At 39.7% G+C, this 21,737-nt stretch overlaps 1 protein-coding gene across 2 annotated transcripts in view; it reads left to right on the top strand.

Annotated features, from left to right (window-relative positions):
- SNX4 (sorting nexin 4) overlaps positions 1-21,737 on the top strand; it is a 79,034-nt gene that overhangs the window by 28,680 nt on the left and 28,617 nt on the right. For both annotated transcript variants that reach the window (XM_003894040.4, XM_003894041.4), the window contains 3 exons: positions 4,385-4,440; positions 14,272-14,344; positions 17,817-17,878. In XM_003894040.4, coding sequence (XP_003894089.1) covers positions 4,385-4,440; positions 14,272-14,344; positions 17,817-17,878 — 191 coding nt within the window. The remainder of the gene's footprint in view (positions 1-4,384; positions 4,441-14,271; positions 14,345-17,816; positions 17,879-21,737) is intronic.

Genomic DNA, 21,737 nt, shown 5'->3' with positions numbered 1-21,737 from the left:
AGAATATTTGTCCTTGGCTCTTGGATTGTTATCCTCAAATTGAAATGTTATCTTACTTTAATTTTCCTTTTCTCAGACTTATTTTATCTGTAGTTTTGGCCTACTACATTAATATTTTCTTCAAATGTTTGGGAGTGATTATTACACCCAGCAAGATAATCTAAAATTTAGTTTCTTTTTTTTTTTGAGATGGAGTTTCGCTCTGTCTCCCAGGCTGGAATGCAGTGGCGCGATCTCGGCTCACTGCAAGCTCCACCTCCCTGGTTTAAGCCATTCTTCTGCCTCAGCCTCCAGAGTAGCTGGGACTACAGGCACCCACCACCATGCCTGGCTAATTTTTTTGTATTTTTAGTAGAGACAGGGTTTCGTCGTGTTAGCCAGGATAATCTCAATCTCCTGACCTTGTGATCTGCCTGCCTCGGCCTCCCAAAGTGCTGGGATTATAGGCGTGAGCCACCGCACCCAGCCAAAATTTAGTTTCTTTTTATCTGTGTTCTATTTAACGTAAGCAGGAGCAACCAATTTTTTCATCATTACTGGTTTTTGACATTTCTTCTTTTTTGGGAGGTGGAATAGTTGTATAAATACTCAATCTGGGCTTGGTGACGTGTTCCTATAGTCCTAGCTACTTGAGAAGCTGAGGCAGGAGAATCACTTGAGCCCAGGAGTTTGAAACCAGACTGGGCAACATAGTGAGACTCTGTTTCTATTTAAGAATAAATACCTACACAAAATATAAATACTCATTTTACTTAATTCAGTGAAAGAAGAGCAAAGGGTTTATCCCTAGAGTAATGAACATATAAAGTAGTTGATTTAATATAAAAGTAACATTTTAACTCAGTTAACATGAAAGTATTCTTCTGAATACCCAATCCTTAAATGAATTTAGGCTGATTCATAAGAACCCAGGACCCTGCCTCTTCCTTGGAGCAAGAACTACCAGAGCCAAGGTCTGGGCCCTTAGTTAGGATCTCTGTTAATCTCGTTATTGCACAGGAACTCTGAGAGATCCAATGTGGAGATTCCAAATGCTGGTCCCTACAGCGTGAGGTACTCTTCTAAGTATTATGGATACAGTAGTGAATGAGCTGGAAATGTTCATAACCTCTGTGTTATTGTGGAGCTTATATTTTAGTCGTCAGAGACATTAAGTTAGCATTTAAATAAAAGATAAGATACTTTAAAAATAGTGGTAAGTAGTATAAAGGAAATAAAGCATCATCCTTGTTGGGGAATATGACAGCAGGGATTATTTTTAAGGGTTACCCTAAGATGGGTGACCATAAAGTTTATTATCCAAGTGGGAACCCTTTGGAGAGGAAATGGGGACGTTTAAGATGAGGAGAACACGTTGCACTCCAACCTGGGTGACAGAGCAAGATTCTGTCTCAAAACAAAACAAAACAAAAGACTAGGACAACATTCATAAATCAGGACTGTCCTGGGCAACCTAGGCCACATGGTCAACCTCCTTTAAAAAGCTTACATTTGAGCTGAGACATTAGTGATGATAAGAAACCTGCAGTGGAGTCACCAGAGGCCGAGGAAGAGGAATGCTCCTTGAGAGGGAGGCCCAGGCAGGGTGTGCCTTAGTAGGTAATGTGTTGGGGAAGATAAAGCAGGTAAAAGTGTTGCCACAGCAGCCTTTGTACAGTCCAGGGGCCACCTTCACACTGGGTCTTTTTATGGCTCTATTCTTTTTTTTGTTTTTTTGAGATGAAGTCTTGCTCTGTCGCCCAGGCTGGAGTGCCATGGTGTGATCTCGGCTCACTGCAAACTCTGCCTCCCGGGTTCAAGGGATTCTCCTGCCTCAGCCTCCTGAGTCGCTGGGATTACAGGCATGCGCCACCACACCGGGCTAATTTTTTGTATTTTTAGTAGAGACAGGGTTTCGCCATATTGGCCACGCTGGTTTCAAACTCCTGACCTCGTGATCCGCCTGCCTCAGCCTCCCAAAGTGCTGGGGTTACAGGCATGAGCCACTGCGCCTGGCCTATAGCTCTTATATTCTTAATGGACAGCCAAGAATCAAGTGAACAATATGATTTCAGATAATGCTGTTCTAGAGGGAGTAAAATAGGATCATAGGAAACAATAAGGAATTAAGGGGCATCTTTAGGTGTTGAATGGGGAATCTGATTAGGTGGGCGATAACCTATCAGATTTGGAACAGTCCAGGTAGTTTTTCAGAGATCCAGCTTTTGGGAGAAGTTTCTGGTTTGGTGACATTTTAGGCAGCTTTCCCCTTTTCGTGTAATCTTGTGAAATGAGCAGATTGAGTTGGATGTGGAGATGGACCTGATCTGACAAAACATTTGGTAAGCAAAAGTTAGAATGGTGAGGCCGGGCGCGGTGGCTCAAGCCTGTAATCCCAGCACTTTGGGAGGCCGAGGCGGGTGGATCACGAGGTCAGGAGATCGAGACCATCCTGGCTAACATGGTGAAACCCCGTCTCTACTAAAAATACAAAAAACTAGCCGGGCGTGGTGGCGGGCGCCTGTAGTCCCAGCTACTCGGAGGCTGAGGCGGGAGAATGGCGTGAACCCGGGAGGTGGAGCTTGCAGTGAGCCGAGATCGCGCCACTGCACTCCAGCCTGGGCGACAGAGCGAGACTTCGTCTCAAAATTTATATTTTAAATTTAAAAAAAAGTTAGAATGGTGATCTTTTACATTTATAAATGGCTTTTAAATTGGTAAATTGGTGACTTTAAAAGTAAAAAATAAATTGCTGATGTTAAAAAGCAAGAGATTCAAGAAAAGATACAAATGAGTATCTTTTTCCTTAGTGTTTTATGTAGTTTCATCTTCATTTAAAGAATCACATTTTGCATGTGATTGAAGTCATAAACACAAGATCCTTTGGTTTTTAGTTATTTTTAATATATGCCTTAAATTCATAGATGTTTTTATTGATAAGGACTTTGACATATATTAGCTCATTTTTCCTTGAGATGTAAGAAAGGTCCAGAATTTGTGAAATACTGATTTTAGAAATAGGAGAATTCCATAAGAGAATTCCCTAAAATCAAAATAAACTACTTTAGGTATTGTTTACATAGCTCTTTAAATCTCTTTTGGTCTGAAGTTCTAGGAGACTGAACTTGTGAGTAGTGTATTTGTTATATTTGTCTTTATTTTCTTAACCAGGTAATCTGGGAAGCCTTAGTAATATTTTTGTTTTGTTTGTTTATTCATTAACAGTATTTGTAATTATGGGTTGGAAGTTGTAATAGTGTGAAATTTTCAAGGTGGGATTTTAAAAACCAGACCACATTTTGAAATTGATTCCTGATTGAGCTACCTTTTATGAACCCTAATAGTTCTTGTACCTTGGTTAGAAAAGTTGTTTGGTTGTCTTTTTTTTTTTAAATGAGAATTTAGGACAGGACAGGATTTGGATGTGTTAACACATTTTATGCAGTGAAATTATTATTTAGTATTTATCTCTCTGTTTCTTCTTTGAGAGTAATTATCTAGAAATAAGTGAATAAAATAGTTAAAAAGTTGTGTTGTCTGACAACATTTTCTGCTAGCTAGAAAGTAATTGCTGTCATCTAGCTCGTTTTATTTAGTAGAGTGTTACTTAGTACATGTATTTCTATATTCTTTCTTCTAAAATATAGATTGTGAAAATGAGAAAAACCAATGTACATTTGCTTTGGATTCCATCTGATAACTACCCTTAGTAGATGCAGACTCTAAAGCAGTAGTTTCTTTTTTGAAATGGAGTCTCTCTGTCGCCCAGGCTGGAGTGCAGTGGCGTGGTCTCAGCTCACTGCAACCTCTGCCTCCCAGGTTGAAGTGACTCTCCTGCCTCAGCCTCCCAAGTAGCTGGGATTACAGGCACGCGCCACCACACCCAGCTAATTTTTTTGTATTTTTAGTAGAGTCGAGGTTTATCCTTATTGGCCAGGCTGGTCTCAACCTCCTGACCTCAAGTGATCCTCCTGTCTCGGCCTCCCAAAGTGCTGGGATTACAGACATGAGTCACTGTGCCCGGCCATTAAAGCAGTAGTTTCATTTAGTTTATATATACAGATCATTGCTTTTCTTGGCTTAGAGAAAAACTACTGTTTTCACATGACCTCTTCCGAATTCTAATAATGCATTGCTATATGCCTGTTCGTGTATTGGTTGGTGTGTACAGTTGTTTTACTTTGGTACCATTGAATGCCTTGTATTCAGTCTATTTTATAGTATGTTTTTGTAGTGTTTTCAAAAATAATTACTAAGCTTTTTTTTAGGCATGTTTAATGTGTTTACAACAATTGATATGAAGAAAACTGTACTTGAGCATCTTAATTCTAAAGGGAAAGTAAAATTGTTTGAATTTTATACCCTGAAATGTAATTGTATTAAGTGAACAAATTATTTTTTCCAGGCAGACTCCAGGTTAAAAGCGCTTAATGCAACATTCAGAGTGAAAAACCCAGACAAGTAAGGTTTTGTTTTAATAACAGTTACAATGTTGTTTTGAATGGTGCCTATCAGTCTATTTAATTTTTCATTTCTGAATGTATGCACTTTATTTGCTAAATATTTTACATATTCACATTTAGTGAAATCCTCTTCAAGTTTAAAACTGAATTTGAAATTTGATAACTTGATTGGGGGTATGATTGTGACTGAAGTTTTATAAAATTAAACCGTTGCTTTTTTCTAGAAGGGTTTATTAAGTGTTGTTGCAGATATCAGAAAAATGAGAAAAGTAATTTTAATTTTATAGTTTTCCTTATATGATTTTGCTTGTTGAATATGCATGGCTCAAGATAAGAAAATTATATACTTTTTACATATACTTAATAATGAACCATCTAGTTTGTATACCAAGAAAATTTCACAAAGGTGTATGACAAATACTTGATTTTATTAATATCAGCTAGTGTTTGTGAGAGCATTTCCATATTAAAAGAAGCCAGTGTATTCAGAAATTACTTAACATGGGGTGAGACCTATGTATTTAAGATTTTGGTTTTGCTTAATCTTTAAATGTGGTGGATAATTCAAACTCTATGGACCTTTACTTGGCAATTTGGTTCAGTTAGAGTTTTTTAGCTGGATATGTGCTTAGGCAGATGAGGCTTTTTTGTTTTGCAGGACCAAATTTATGAAGTCTGTTAGAATTTCTCTAGTGAATCCTTCCGCACTAATTTCTACATTGTGTAAATTCTTACCAGACAAAGGCGAGGTCTGCATGTTTTGATGACCTATTATGCCTGACTTTATAAACCATAACATATTAACAAAATGCCCCTGATTTTTCATATAAATTTTTAATATAAAATCTAAATGAATATTTTTAAATTTTGGTAATTAGGAGGTTGTGATGGTAAGTTGATTTTTTAAATTTTAGTTTTAATTTTTTTTATTTTTTGAGACAGAGTCTTGCTCTGTCGCCCAGGCTGGAGTGTAGTGGCGTCATCCCTGCTCACTGCAACCTCGGCCTCCCAGGTTCAAGCAATTATCCTGCCTCAGCCTCCCGAGTAGCTAGGATTATAGGCACCCCCGACAACGCTCAGCTAATTTTTGTATTTTAGTAGAGATGGAGTTTTGCCATGTATTAGGCAGGCTGGTCTCAAACTCCTGACCTCAGGCGATCCACCCGCCTTGGCCTCCCAAAGTTCTGGGATTACAGGTGTGAGCTACCATGCCTGGCCTTTTTTTTTCTTTCTTTTTTTTTTAATAGACTGTTTTTTAGAGCGGTTATAGATTTAGTAGAGTTAGCAACATTGAGCAGAGTATACAGAGAATTCCCATATACCTTCTCTTCCACACCCCTCCCCACTGACCTGTCAGAGCCTCCCTAACTATCAGCATCCCACACCAGAGAGCTGTGTTTGTTGCGGTTGGTGAACCTACATTGAAACAGCGTTATCAGCAAAGACCATCATTTACGTCAGGGTTCACACTTGGTGTCGGGCAGTTTTTGAGTTTGGACAAATGGATAATAACATGTACCCACCATTATCATTTTATACAGAATACTATTACTGTCCTAAAAATCCTCTCTGCTGCACCTGTTCATCTCCTTCCTCAACTCCTGGCAACCACTGATCTTTTTATTATCGCCATAGTTTTCTTTTTTTTTTTTTTAGAATGTCACATCATATACAGTATGTAAACATTGAGATTGGCTTCTTTCACTTAATTTGCATCTATGGTTCCATTGAGGTTTTTGATAAGTATTATACTAACATGCATGGTATATAAGAGATGTTCTCTAGATTAAGAACTAAAATTATAAGTCACTCTCAAAAAAAGCTCTGGAAAACTTAGTAAGCTAAATGTATGACTTTGGTGGCTGTACATCCATTAGAGAATCATTTTTGATTGATATTTTGATAATATTTTTGATTAATACTAATATTTTGTCAATTAGTATTTTTTGGTTGAATGGAAAATATTCTGTCAACTGAATGTTTTTCCTCCCTTTTCTGACCCAGCCAGGTTTTCTGAACTGCTGAATTTTATTTACGATCCATATTGTGTGCATAATTTTAAGTTTAATATGACCAATAATGTCACCAAGGCAGTTCTTTTGCCCTTATGTTCTTGTTAAAGTGTATAATTGCTGTATAATTAGTAATAAGATTTGTTTGTCTTAAATTCTGGATAATTGTGTATATTGGTCATTGTTATATCAGATTCTTAATATGTAGAATCTCTTTTATAGATCTAGCTGTTCCAATAGATTATTTCTATATTCTTATTAAAATATATTACTAAAATAGTTTTGTTATTTCCTAAAATTCAGAAAACCAGAAAGATTGTTTTAGAGGGATTACCAAAATGATTCTTCTAGTACTTGCTTCATTCATGTTTATCTTTCCCCAAACTAGACTGTTCAGAGTAGTGAGTGGGAGGGCCTGGAGTCTTCTGCTTTTATGTGGCCTTAGGTACCCTGTAAATGCTTTCTTTTGCATATTGGATTGTGTGTGTACATAGATACACATATATACATATATATACACACACATATATGTATTTTTTGTTTGTTTGTTTGTTTGTTTGTTTTTTGAGACAGAGTCTCGCTCTGTCCCCAGGCTGGATGGAGTGCAGTGGCGCGATCTTAGCTCACTACAAGCTCTGCCTCCCAGGTTCACACCATTCTCCTGCCTCAGCCTCCCGAGTAGCTGGAATTACAGGCGCCCGCCACCATGTCCGGCTAATTTTTTGTATTTTTAGTAGAGACAGGGTTTCACTGTGTTAGACAGGATGGTCTCGGTCTCCTGACGTCATGATCCACCTGCCTCGGCCTCCCAAGATGACATGTATATTTTTTTTTTGAGATGCGGTCTCACTATGTTGTTCAGGCCGGTCTGGAATTGCTGGGCTCAGCAATGCCCCCTGCCTCAGCCTCTCGAATAGCTGGAACTACAGGTGGATGCCACTGTGCCCAGCTTGTATATGTTTCTTAAAAGAGGTGTGCCCAAGGTCTATCTCCATTTATTGAGCATCTTATATTGTTGCAAATAAACTAAACCCGCTAAGTCAAAATCTAGGTGGTAAACTGACCAGATTATATAAGTAACATATTCTTTTTTTTTTTTTGGAGTCGTAGTCTCGCTCTCTTGCCAAGGCTGGAGTGCAGTGGCGCAGTCTTGGCTCACTGCAAGCTCTGACCCCCAGGTTCACACCATTCTCCTGCCTCAGCCTCCTGAGTAGCTGGGACTACAGGCACCCACCACCATGCCTGGCAATCTACTGTCTGTTGTAGAAATAAGCAACACTAACCACTCATGTACTGTGCTACACTGCATAGTAGAAGTTTCATCTAATGTGGCCAGTTTTTCTTGGTTGGAAAAAATCTATGTGACTTTAGTTAACTCATATATAAAGTGATAGTTTTTTCTTTTAAAAGAAAACTAGTTAGATAATTGAGGCTATGATTTGTTCAGGTTATTCCCCGAGCTTCCAAATATCAGGTTATATCATTTTCTTATGCTGAGTTTGGGGCAGGAAGTATGGATAGAGAGAAATCTATATAGTGAGTTTTCTTCAAGGAGCTCAAGGTACATCGTATTAAGAATGCTTACAGAGGCCAGGCACGGTGGCTCACGCCTGTAATCCCAGCACTTTGAGAGGCCAAGGTGGGTGGATCATGAGGTCAGGAATTCGAGATCAGCCTGGCCAACATGGTGAAACCCCGTCTCTACTAAAAATACAAAAATTAGATGGGTGTGGTGGGGCAGGCCTGTAATCCCAGCTACTCAGAAGGCTGAGGCGGGAGAATTGCTTGAACCCGAGAGGCGGAGGTTGCAGTGAGCCGAGATCATGCCACTGCACTCCAGCCTGGGCAACAGAGCAACACTCCGTCTCAAAAAAAAAAAAAAAAAAAGAATGCTTACAGATAGGGAGGCAAGAACCAAAGTGTAGAAACTAGAAGAGGAGGTTGGGGAGTGGACTGTCATTTATGATTTCTAACAGTCACTCAGACTAGTGTTTCTTTTCTTTCAGGGCTTTATCTTCGGTAATAGTTGCACAAGTTGTAAAGGAGCATAAGACAATCTGTATGGCTTGATTTACTTTCAGTATAATAGCTAGGTAGAGAAAACTACAGCCATATGCAAATATGAAATCCAAATAAGGCTGGGCGCAGTGGCTTACGTCTCTAATCCTAGCACTTGGGAGGCCAAGGCAGGCGGATCACTTGAGGCCAGGAGTTCAAGACCAGCCTGACCAACATAGTGAAACCCTGTCTCTCTAAAACTACAAAAATTAGCCAGTCTTGGTGGCACATGCCTGTAATCCCAGCTATTTGCGGGGCTGAGGCACGAGAATAACTTGAACTGGGGAGGTGGAGGCTGCAGTGAGTCGAGATTGTGCCACTGCACTCCAGCCTGGGTGACAGAGTGAGACTCTGTCTAATAAAAAAAGGAAAGCCATGTAAAATAGATAAGTTATACCCCCAAGCTATGTTTTTGCCTTTGTTGTTGTTTTTGAGACAAAGTCTTGCTCTGTTATCCAGGCTGGAGTGCAGTGGCATGATCTCAACTTACTGTAGCCTCCACCTCCCAGGCTCAAGTGATCCTCCCACCTCAGCCTCCCAAGTAGCTGAGACTACAGTCAAGCACCCCCATGCCTAGCTAGTTTTTTGTTTTGTTTTGTTTTGTTTTGTTTTTTCTTTTTTGTTTTTTTTGGAGATGGAGTCTCTCTCGCTAAGCTGGAGTGCAGTGGCATGACCTTGGCTCACTGCAACCTCTGCCTCCCAGGTTCAATCAATTCTCTCTGCCTCAGCCTCTCAAATAGCTGGGATTACAGGCGCCCACCACCACACCTGGCTAATTTTTCTATTTTTAGTAGAGACGGGGTTTCACCATGTTGGCCAGGCTGGTCTCCTACTCCTGACCTCAGGTGATCCACTCGGCCTGGCTGTTTTTTTTTCCTTTTTGTAGAGACAGGGTCTCACCGGCTCAGGCTGGTCTCAAGTGATCCTCCTACCTTGGCCTCCCAAAATGCTGGGATTACATATGTGAGCCACTGCACCTAGCCATGTTTTTGCCTTTGAGCTTGGAGAGAAGCATTCTCAAAAAGCCTTGATGGAGGGTCTTTTCAACATGAGTCTTGAGAAATGGATGAGATCTGATTAGGAGAGGCTCCTGTCCAGGCTTACTTACTAAAAGTATGTTAAAGAATATGGAGAATAAGGCCAGACATGGTAGCTCACACCTGTAATCCCAGCACTTCAAGAGGCCAAGGTAGGCAGATCACTTGAGGTCAGAAGATTGAGACCAGCCTGGCCAAGATGGTGAAACCCTGTCTTTACTAAAGGTACAAAAATTAACCGGGCCTGGTGGCACATGCCTGTAGGCCCAGCTACTTGGGAGGCTGAAATGGGAGAATCACTTGAACTCAGGGGTCAGAGGTTGCAGTGAGCCAAGATCGTGCCACTGCACTCCAGGCTGGGTGACAGAGCTAGACCCTGTCTCAAAAAACAGAATATGGAAAATAAAGGGAAACATAAAGCCTATAATGGCAATAGGTATACTTTGAGGAGAATAGAAAATATGGCTAATTCAGGCCATAGGACATACTGGATTTGAATATAGACAGCCTCAAACTACAGTCTTATCAGAATCTGCATTTACATGTTCAGTTTTGCATGCCTCGAAGACAGGAATTTTAGATACTTAGTATTTCAGGAGGCAAGTTTTATGTCACCATCTTCCTAGTACGGACTGTCCTCTTTTTAAACTCCCTGCTTTCCAGTGAAACTGTAACATTCTGACGTTATATATGATTTTTAGTCTTTGATATTTCTCTAAGAACACCTAATCATTTATAAGAGTCCTCATTTTAATATGCAGACATTCTAGAATTTGACTTGGGCTAAGAAGTTATACCCTCATTTTCAGAAAATTAATTCCTTAATTCCTTTATTTCTTTTTTTATTTTTTAATTTTTCTAAATTTTTGAGACAGAGTCTTGCTGTGTCGCCCAGGCTGGAATGCAGTGGCACAATCTAGGCTCACTGCAAGCTCTGCCCCCTGGGTTCACGCCATTCTCCTGCCTCAGCCTCCCAAGTAGCTGGGATTACAGGCGCCCGCCACCACACCCGGCTAATTTTTTGTATTTTTAGTAGAGACGGAGTTTCACCGTGTTAGCCAGGATGGTCTCGATCTCCTGACCTCATGATCCACCCACCTCAGCCTCCCAAAGTGCTGAGATTACAGGCGTGAGCCACTGTGCTCAGCTCCTTTATTTCTTAAGCATACATTATTATCTAAAACTTGATGAATTTTTCAATCTTCACCTTTAGGTCCTCTGATTTCCCAGTAATTGTGATTTTTTTCAAAGGTGCACATCTGTCTCTGTCCCCTAGGTGTTCAGAATCTTTTAGCCCTGACTTTCTGGTGATGTTATCACCTGGGGATGATTTGTGTTGTCACTCCTCTCCCTGAACAAGAGATTATACCAATGTGTTAATCAAACAGAGAAACTTTAGTATGCCTTATATGTTCTGTGACCAAAGGTGTTAAGACCTTTCAACTCCAGAAACCGCTGCTTCACCTAATTTAAGTGTTCTGAGGCTTACTGTTTATATTCTTATACATTTCTCATATCCAGATATGACAGCTAAGAATTTTGTAGTCATGCCAGATCCCGAGTATGGAAGCCGACAAAGAAACGTTTTTAGGGCACCTAATCAGTTCTGGAGAAGCTCCAGAAGACCTGATCTTTAAGAATTTCTAGCTCCTGGGACCCAGCACTAGAAGATCTGATCAAAGAGTTTAGCAAAGTATTAGCCTCTTGAAACTTAAATTCAAATCATAAAACTTCTAAGGGAAAATTATACCAGCTCAGTTGTCACTGGCTCTACATAAAGAAAGCCACTGATAGTTATCTGAGATTTTATGTAAATATATATAAAATATATATTTATATATAAATTTAATTTTATTTAAATAAAAATGTTTTGGAGTACATAATATATTCTTATGGTTAACCAGATATATATGTAGATTGATAAGTATGGAAAAGTTGTACAGTGAAAAGTCTCATTCCTGTTCCTCTCTATGCGTTTCCTCTCCCCAGAGAGTAATACCTTGTTAGTTTTTAGGTTTATATTCCTTCAAAGTTTTATCCTACAAATGCAAGTGTACATTTTCCACCTTCCATCTTGGATATAAAAAGGGAGATTTGTACTCCACTTAATTGGGAGCCAATCTTGCCAGCTCTTTTATCCCTGAATTATTTTCCTTGCTGAAAAACACTGCCTTGAGGGAGTAAGAGCAGTTAAGTATTTTATCTAATGATTTGATGTCCTCCACCTCACCACTGCCTCTTTATTTAAATGAACCTACTGTACAGTAACTGAATACTTAGGGTCTGTGAAAAGTTGTTTAAGCCACATTACAGAGTTTGGACTTTGTCTCAGGATCAGTGGATAACATCTCTGCAGTAGAAAGCTGCTTAAAAGCAAGGGGGTGGTATAGATTTGCATTTTGGAAGATCATCCAAGCAGAATGGACAGTAGATTAGAGGAGTGTGGGAGTGGGCTAAGAGGCCAATCAGGAGGACTGGTGAGAGATGATGATGCTAATCTGAATTTAGGGCATTGGCAGAGAGGCCAGAGAAAAGTGAGTGTATTGGGGCAATGTTTAGGAGATAGAATCAACAGACTGGGCAATTAGTGGAATGTATGGGGTGAAGGAGAGAAAGAAATACAGATGGCACTCAGGTTTCATTCTTCAGAGTGCAAGGGAGCACAAGGGAAAGAGATTTTGTGGAGTAGTGGAAGATAGGCTGAGCTTTGGCTATGTAAGCAAGTACAAATGTGTACTAAATTAGTTGGTTTTTATAGATCCGGAGTTAGGAGAGATTTGGGCTCATGATAGAAATTTGGAATCTAGCAATATGTAGATCGTAATCATGAAGCTTTGTGAATGACAAGTCACATAGGAATGTGTAGATTGAAAGATGGATTGGAAGATAGCTGAGGACCTAGGACTGGACCTTGAAGAATGTCAGCACTTTAAGGGTGTTTTCAAAGTATAACCACCTGAGGTCAGCTGGGCATAGTGATGCCCATCTGTAGTCTCAGCTGTTTGGGAGGCTGAGGCAGGTGGATCAAGGGCTGCAGTGAGCTAGGATCAAGCCACTGCACTGCAACCTGGGTGACACAGTGCTGGGCCTTTAAAAAAAAACAAAAAACAAAAAAAACACGGGGGAAAAAAAAAAGTGTAACCTGAGGACTACCAGCTTGTGAATCCTGTGGATGAGCTATAAAATTCAGATTCAGATTCCTGAGTCCCAAGAGGACCTTGGGGTATTCACATCCCTCTGAGAGACCATCAGTAGTGTTTTTAAGAAACATTTTGGCGGGGCGTGGTGGCTCACACTTGTAATCCCAGCACTTTGGAAGGCCGAGGCAGGTGATCACGTGAGGTTGAGAGTTCAAGACCAGCCTGACCAACATGGAGAAACTAAAAATACAAAATTACTAAAAATACAAAACTACTAAAAATACAAAATTAGCTGGGTGTGGTGGTACATGCCTGTAATCCCAAATACTCAGGAGACCGAGGCAGGAGAATTGCTTGAACCTGGGAGGTGGAGGTTGCGGTGAGCCAAGATCACGCCATTGCACTCCAGCCGGGACAACAAGAGTGAAACTCTGTTTCAAAAAAAAAAGATTTCAGGAATTTTTTGCACACCACAGTTGGAGATGTAAGAGATGGGTGAAGGAAGTGAGTACTACAAAAGAGCTTCAGGAGTGACCAGAGAGTGACATAAAAGGAAAGCCATGAGAAAAATAACACTGACAAGGAAACAGATCTTTGAGAAGGAGGATGGTATCAGCTGTTGCATTGCCAAAAGGATCAAGTAAGAGGAGAACTAAAATGGATCGTTGAATATTACAACATGAAAATAGTTGGTGACTTTGTCAGGAATATTTCCCTACTATATAGTGCTGGAGGCAGAAGCTAGATTCTCATAGGCTGTGCAGTGAATGGGAATGGAAGAAGTGGTTATTGCTGGGGAAGTGATGCCTTGTGAAAGCTTGGCTATAAAAGGGGTAGATATTGACAGGGTGTTAATAGCTGGGTGTGTTGTCAAGGGAGTGTGTATTTTAATCTGTGAGAGACCTGAGTTAATTGATATGCTAGTGAGAAGAAGTTTATAGAGATAGGAAGTTAGGAAATAGGAATATGGGTTGTAGCTGGAATGGAATCTAGAGCGTTAGATGGGAAGAAATCCTAATGGGAGGGGGAAAATGATGTAGATATGGGGAAGTGTGTAAGTTGATTGGCAGGAGGTGAAGGTGGGAGTTGTTCCCATCTGATGGCTTTTGTTTATCTGTGAAGGGGTTGTTGGGGAGTGACAGGTGGTGCATCAGAAGTGTTTGCTTCTTATGGAAAATGGCAGTTAATAGATGAGGGAAGCAAATTACTTGAGCAGAATTAAGACTGAGATTAGAGACCATGAGTTTATGATTGCACCGTAATGTATCTTTTAGCTCCTTAAAGTTTTTCCTGTTTTGTATTTTCAAAGTAATTTTTTCATACCAACAGATTTTTTTCTGTATCTCAGTTCCACGAGGAAGTGTGATATTATGAAGTGTGATATCTTGACTTTCAAAATATCAAAAGAAAGTATCATTTTATTTTAGATTTTTTGGATTTATATTGATATGTAAATGTTTAAGGCCAGCATATGTTTAAATAGAATCAGCTTTGTTATTCTCGGGAACTACTGTTTTTACTTTCAGTTTTTGAGTGCTTGTTTTCATTTGAAAAACGATTTTTTATTTGTTTCCTGTTACAGGAGATTTACTGACCTTAAGCACTATAGTGATGAACTGCAGTCTGTCATCTCACATCTTCTTCGTGTCAGAGCTGTAAGTGATCCCCAAAAGCTTTTTGATGCACATTTATACGGAAGTGCTTCTCATTTAATCATTATGTTTTTAAGTAATGGGTGGTATTTATCATGAATACCTGATTTTTGCATTTGAATTTAATATGTTCATCCTCTAAACTGCACTTTTTAAAAAAATGTGAAATGGTTTCTGTTATAAACAACTCAAAGAATTTTAGCCTGTTTTCTCCATGGTTTGTAATAGAATAGTTGTTTCAGATGTTGTCAAAAGGCCTGCCGTTTCAGTGCTGGAATGTGAATATGTGTAGGATTTTAGATCTACATATCGTATTCTTTCATGTTTTTTTTAGAGGTCTGTGAAATAGTTTATAGATTTTAGGCCATCCTGTGTCTGTGCTCTTAAATTCTACCAAATAAACTAATTTTAGATAATAGTTTGCCATGACAAAAGGGGCTAGAAATCAAGGAATAATAATTATACTTAACCATATAGTTCGGCTGTAATAGGCAAGGAGGAAAATACTTTTCAGTAAATTAATGTACCTGGAAAATGTACCATCCACTCTGGTCCCTTGTGGTAATCTAGAGGGAACCTTAGAACATGCTTGTGCCAACGGCTTTGAAAGAGACTAGGATACCAGGTAAGGTCACATTTTACGCTGACTGGAATCTGTAATCCTCTTTTTCATTATTATTACTTTTTTTTTTTTTTTTGATACAGAGTCTTGCTCTGTCACCCAGGCTGGAGTGCAGTGGCACAATCTCAGCTCACTGCAACCTCCACTTCCAGGGTTCGAGCAATTCTCCTGCTTCAGCCTCCTGAGTAGCTGGGATTACAGGCATGTGGCACCATGCCCAGCTAATTTTTGTATTTTTAGTAGAGATGAGGTTTCACCACATTAACAAGGCTGGTCTCCAACTCCTGGCCTCAAGTGATCTGCTCACCTCAGCCTCCCTAAGTGCTGGGATTATAGGCATGAGCCACTGCGCGCCTGGCCAGAATCCTCTTGAAATGAAGTATGTTGCCTGGAATTTGTTTTAATGAGTCTACCAATGAGCAGTGGAGAGTGGGGGCAGTTTTAGGAGAAATGAGTTTGGCCATATAATAATTATTGAAGCTGGGTGTTGGGAAATGGAGGTATATCCTTCTGTTCTATATGCTTTTTGTATGTTTCAGGATTTCCATGACAGTACAGAAAAAATAGAATAAAAAAATTCTTCTGAAGATCTTATATTGTTTTGATCTCCAGTTTAACTGTTCAAGAGTATCATTGGACTTTTTGAATAAATTGTAAGATACTTTCTCATAAAAGAAAAGTTATTGGAGATAATTATTAGGCTACAGTCAAGAACTGGGTGTTAGAAAAGACTGTGGATTAATGAGATAAAATTTCTGGACCTTTGGTTGCCTTGAAATTACCCAGACAAATTAGGCATTAGTTCTTGTGGGAGATGCGGATGGGGACAAACATTCAGAGAATCTGCATTGTACACATTACTTCTAGTTTTTTTTTCTGAAGTGGTTTTTCAGCAACTTCTCTACTTCTCTTCCATGCTTAATATCTTAGTAGAGGATGAATGCTCAGCTTCTAGGAAGGAGGTTTGGTATCTGAAAGTACAGGGATTTAGAAAAGTTAGTGTTAGAATGACATTTTCCATCATATATTCTCTGGAATGCTAACCCTGTAAGATGTTCCTACTGCAAACCGTATCTGCCTTGAGCAGTCATGATTCATGTGTGATGTTAAAGGTCTAAAAAGTCCTACAGAAAAAAACCTGTTAAATTTTATTGTCTCGATGTTTTCCAACCTTACTTGATGATGGAAGCACTTTAAAAGAAAGAAAAACATTCAACACTGCACAGAATGCTCAAAAAATACTTGGGGGCTAGGCACAGTGGCTCATACCTGTAATCCCAGCACTTTGGGAGGCCAAGGTGGGCGGATCACTTGAGGTCAGGAGTTTGAGACCAGCCTCACCAGCATGGTGAAACCCTGTTTCTACTAAAAATACAAAACCTAGCTGGGCGTGTTCATGCACGCCTGTAATCCCTGCTACTCGGGAGGCTGAGGTGGGATAATTGGTTGAACCCAGAAGGCAGAGGTTGCAGTGAGCCGAGATCGTGCCACTATGCTTTAGCCTGGGAGACAGAGTGAGACTCTGTCTCAAGATAATAATAAGAAGAAGAAGAAGAAGGAAGTGACATCGTAGAGAAATTAGTTTAGAGGTCTGGGGACAACCTGTAAGAGTTTCAAGTAGAAATAGGACTATGAGCTTTGTCCCGGAAGCTGGTTCCAGCCCAGGGGCCAGCGTCTTTTTCTGAAGGCCAGATAGGAGGTGTTTTTAGCTTTGTTAGCTTTATGGTTTCTGTTGCATCTGTTCAGCTCCACTGTGAGCCTGACTGTGCTCCAGTGAGACTCTATTTACAAAACAAGTGGCAGACCTGTAGTGTGTGGACCCCTAGTCTAGTGGGTATGTGTCTCCTCAGAGCAGGCCAACGATAGATGGAAAATATTTTATGATCCTCACACACCTACTTGAAGCGTTTGCAGTGGCGGTTCTGTCACTGTAAGGGGAGATCTTGAGAGGGTTGATTTGTTCTCTCATTAATGCCTAATTCCTCATACTCATGTTTGCGTAAGGAATCAGGGAGATAATGTATCCTTAGAATTTATACTTAGAACCTGTATACCAGAAATTTTTTCTAGAGCTTTTTGTAGGATGAACTTTTGGTCTTCCAGTTCGTTTTCATAATGCTTTGGGGGAACATAAAGCAAATTAATTACCAAATTGAGTTTTTGTTTTAACTTGTAAAATTTCTGTGAATGACTAGGCAGTACACATTTCATTTCAGTGATGTAAATTGTAATTCTGTTGTTATTAAAATAATGTGTTCGTTGGTTAGGAGTTATCTTTTGACAAAGTAGCATAGTTGCATATATTCAGCATTTATATATAAAACTATATCTCAATAGAATTGAAAATACATCCTTTCCCTTGGTTAATTCCACTTTGGGGATTTTATTATAAGGAAACAGTCTGAAGGAAAAAGCCTTATTCTCAGAGATAACTTTTTATAATACTGAAAAATTAAGAATAACTGAATGCCAACAAGATTATTCAACAAGGAATGCTTGTATATTTTATACACTACTTAGTGGAATTTATGCAGCTATTTATAGTGGTACTTATTAAAGATAATACTAACCTGATGGGTAAGCATATTACCACTGTTGCTGTAGGCAATTTAAAAACAGTAATTAAAAACTTTGCAGAAAAAGAAGTATGAAAGTATAAGATATGATAAATATGGTAAGAGCACTGGTTTTAGTTTTAGGGGGATGGGATTTTCGGAGATTACTAATTTTCTTTTTTCTGTTTCCAAGTTTATTGTACTAAGCATGTTTTTTGTTTTTTGGGTTTTTTTTTTTTTTTTTGGATGAGGATATAACTTTGACCTAAAATCAATTTCTATTAAATATTTATTTCAGAGAGTAGCAGATCGACTCTATGGTGTATATAAAGTACATGGGAATTATGGGCGAGTTTTCAGGTAAGCATCATACAAACTTTAAAAATAAACAATTAGCTTTTTGCCTAAAAACAATAATTCTTGAAAATTTATGAGTCTGGAGAGAAGATTATTTCTTTTTTTTGTTTGTTTTTGTTTTTGTTTTTTTGAGATGGAGTTTCTCTCTTGTCATCCAGGCTGATCCAATGATGTGATCTTGGAAGCCCTGCTTCCTGGGCTCAAGCGATTCTCCTGCCTCAGCCTCCCCAGTAGCTGAGATTACAGGCATGTGCCACAACACCAGGCTAATTTTATATTTTTAGTAGAGGTGGGGTTTCACCATGTTGGTCAGGCTGGTCTTGAACTCCTGACCTCAGGTAATCCGCCCACCTCAGCCTCCCAAAGTGCTGGGATTACAGGCGTGAGCCACTGTGCCCAGCGTGAGAAGATTATTTTTTTCAAATAATGTCCTTTAATAGTGGTTTTCAAGGCTTTCATTTCAAAGCCTTTCTTTAAATAAAAATTAGAATTTTCAATATATTGATCAGATAAAAAGTAAAACTCTGATTGAAGCAGGGGTTGCAGCCTTTTGCTTTCTTGACAGAATGCCCAAGAATATTCCATTGGAAATTACTGGGTTACAGAATTAGTGATTTTTCTCTTTCTTTCTTTTTGTCATTTTATAATTTACAAAGACTTTTGCAGAGTGAGTTTTGTAGTCTTAGGTTAACTTTAGTGATAATTAGTATATTTGTTTATATGACTTGCATATTTTGGTTATTTTTGAACCACTTTCTTTTTTTTTTTTATACTTTAAGTTCTAGGGTAAGAACCACTTTCTTTTGTGAATTTTCATATGTGTTCATTATTTTGGTTGTGAGATTTTAGAAGTTATTATCTAGATCTTTTTATAAGAAAAATATTCTTGCACATGTTCCATTGTAAGTCCTTTTGATGGAGTTAATTTAAAATATGGCTTATTTTACATTTTTAATTGGATCATTCATTCAAGTAGGGCAAAATTCAAAAGGAATAAAAGCTTATACAGTGAGAAGTCTCAGCCAGGTGTGGTTGCTCATGCTTGTAATCCCAGGACTTTGGGAAGCCACAGCAGGAGGATGGCTTGAGGCCAGGAGTTCAAGACCAGCCTGGGCAATATAGTGAGCCCCCATCTCTACAAAAATTTTTAAAAATTAACTGGGCATGGTGGCATGCATCTGTGGTCCCAGCTGCTTGGAAGGCTGAGGTGGGAAGATCACTCAAGCCCAGGAGGTTGAGGCTACAGTGAATAGTGATGGTATTACCACACTCCAGCCTGGGCAGCAGAGCAAGACCCTGTCTCAAAAAGAAAAAAGAAAAGTCTCCTCATCCCTGTCTGCCAACTATTCTGGTCTCCTGCTCTGACATAACTAATATCACTTTCTTAGTTTCTTGTATCCTTCTAGTAAAAAAATAGCACTGTTAATGGAATATATTAGCATACAAACAAATGCATTTTTCCTTTCTTTAAAGTGAAAGGGGAGGCTGGGTATAGGGGTTCACGCCTATAATCCCAACACTTTGAGAGGCTGGGGTGGGCAGATTTCTTGAGTCCAGAAGTTTGAGACTAGCCTGGGCAATATGACAAAACCCCATCCCTACAAACAGTACAAAAATTAGCTGGGCCTGGTAGCACGTACCTGTGGTCTCAGCTACTTGGGAGGCTGAGGTAGGAGGATCACTTGAGCCTAGGGGGGTTGAAACAGCCCAGGCTGGCCGGGCGCGGTGGCTCAAGCCTGTAATCCCAGCACTTTGGGAGGCCGAGACGGGTGGATCACGAGGTCAGGAGATAGAGACCATCCTGGCTAACACGGTGAAACCCCATCTCTACTAAAAAATACAAAAAACTAGCCGGGCGAGGTGACGGGCGCCTGTAGTCCCAGCTACTCGGGAGGCTGAGGCAGGAGAATGGCGCGAACCCGGGAGGCGGAGCTTGCAGTGAGCTGAGATCCGGCCACTGCACTCCAGCCTGGGCGACAGAGCGAGACTCTGTCTCAAAAAAAAAAAAAAAGAAAAAAAAAGAAACAGCCCAGGCTGGATGACAGAGACCCTGTCTCAAAACAAAACAAAACAAAACAAAAAAACAGAAAAAAAGAAAGAAAGAAAAGGGAGCATATTGTATACATTACATTGTTCATTTGCTTTACCTTGCTTCCCCTCCCCCGCCCCGCCTTTCTTTTTTTAAAAATAGAGACAGGGTTTTGCTATGTTGCCCAGGCTGGTCTTGAATTCCTGGGCTCAAGAGATCCTCCTGCCTCAGCCTCCCAAAGTGCTGGGATTGCAAGCATGAGCTACCACATCTGGCCTTTCCTATTTTGTTTTTTGTGTGGGACAGACTCTCACTCTATCGCTTAGGCTGGAGTATAGTGGTGCAATCTCAAATCACTGCAACCTCTGCCTCCTGGTTCAGGCGATTCTCCTGCCTCAGCCTCCCAAGTAGCTGGGATTACAGGTGCATGCTACCACAGCCAGCTACGTTTTGTACGTTTTGTATTTTTAGTAGATAACAGGATTTCACCATGGTGGCCAGGCTGGTCTCATACTCCTGACCTCAAGTGATCTGCCTGCCTCAGCCTCCCAAAGTGCTGGCTTTACAGGCGTGAGCCACCGCACCTGTTTTTTGTTGTTGTTGTTGTTGTTGATACAGGGTCTCACTTTGTCACTGAGGCTGGAGTGCAGCGGTGTGGTCTTGGCTCACTGCAACCTCTGCCTCTCAGGCTCTAGTGATCCTCCTGCCTCAGCCCCCCGAGTAGCTAGGACTACGGGCACACACCACCATGCCCTGCTACTTTTTGTATTTTTTGCAGAAATGGGACTTTACTATGTTGCCTGGCGTGGTGGCTCATGCCTATAATCCCAGGACTTTGGGAGGCCAAGGCGGGTGGATCACATGAGGTCAGGAGTTCGAGACCAGCCTGGCCAACATGGTGAAACCCTATCTCTACTAAAAATAAAAAAATTAGGCATGGTGGTGGGGTCCTACAATCCCAGCTAATCAGGAGACTGAGGCAGGAAAATTGCTTGAACCCAGGAGGTGAAGGTTGCAGTGAGCTGAGATCACGCCAGTGCACTCCAGCCTGGGTGGCAGAGTGAGACTCCATCTCAAAAAATAAAAAAATTTTTTCTCAGGTGGTGGGTTCTAGGTGGGGAAAAAAATTCTCATTTCTTCTGTGTTTTGTGGCTTCATAAATTTTTGATTCATCTGTAATTTATTTGAATGTAAGATGTGAGATAGAGATTTAAATTTAATTCATTTATTAGAGTAATAGATTATCCATATGTCTTTGGTTGATCAATATATTAAAATTAAATGCAAGTTGAGACAGATCAGGGTTATATGACATTTTTTAATTAAAAGAAGCTTATTGATATTATAAAAATGTAAACTCTTCATAACTAGGACTGGGAGTGTATGAAAACATGGTCAAATGTAAAAGAATAGTGTAATGGGAAGAAAGACAAATAGTATTATACTTTTTGAAGTCTACCTCATGCTATCTGACTTAACATTAATTGATTTTAAATTTATGCATGAGTCATCTCTAATTTTTAGTATTACTCAAACTGGAACCCAATTAAACTTGGGAACAATGCTTATTTAAAAACAAAAATTATATCCCATAGGAGACATGGGGGGGAGAATTAACATAAACTAAACATTCTCAAAGGTAGCACATTTATTATAGTTAATAAATAAACTTTTTAATTAATTTGAGAGGCAGGTAGACAAAAGATCAATTGGTTGAATCAAACTTTAAAGAAAATTATTTGCATTAATGCCACATGATAAATATTGTACAGGTTTGTTTTTTTGCCAGCTTAATAAAAGAAAGCCACTTTACATTTAAAAAATTTCATGAGG

The sequence above is a fragment of the Papio anubis genome, chromosome 2 (assembly GCF_008728515.1).
Source record: "Papio anubis isolate 15944 chromosome 2, Panubis1.0, whole genome shotgun sequence".
Lineage (NCBI taxonomy): Eukaryota > Metazoa > Chordata > Mammalia > Primates > Cercopithecidae > Papio > Papio anubis.
The sequence above is the reverse complement of the archived record's forward strand: the minus strand, read 5'-3'. Positions and strand labels throughout refer to the sequence as shown.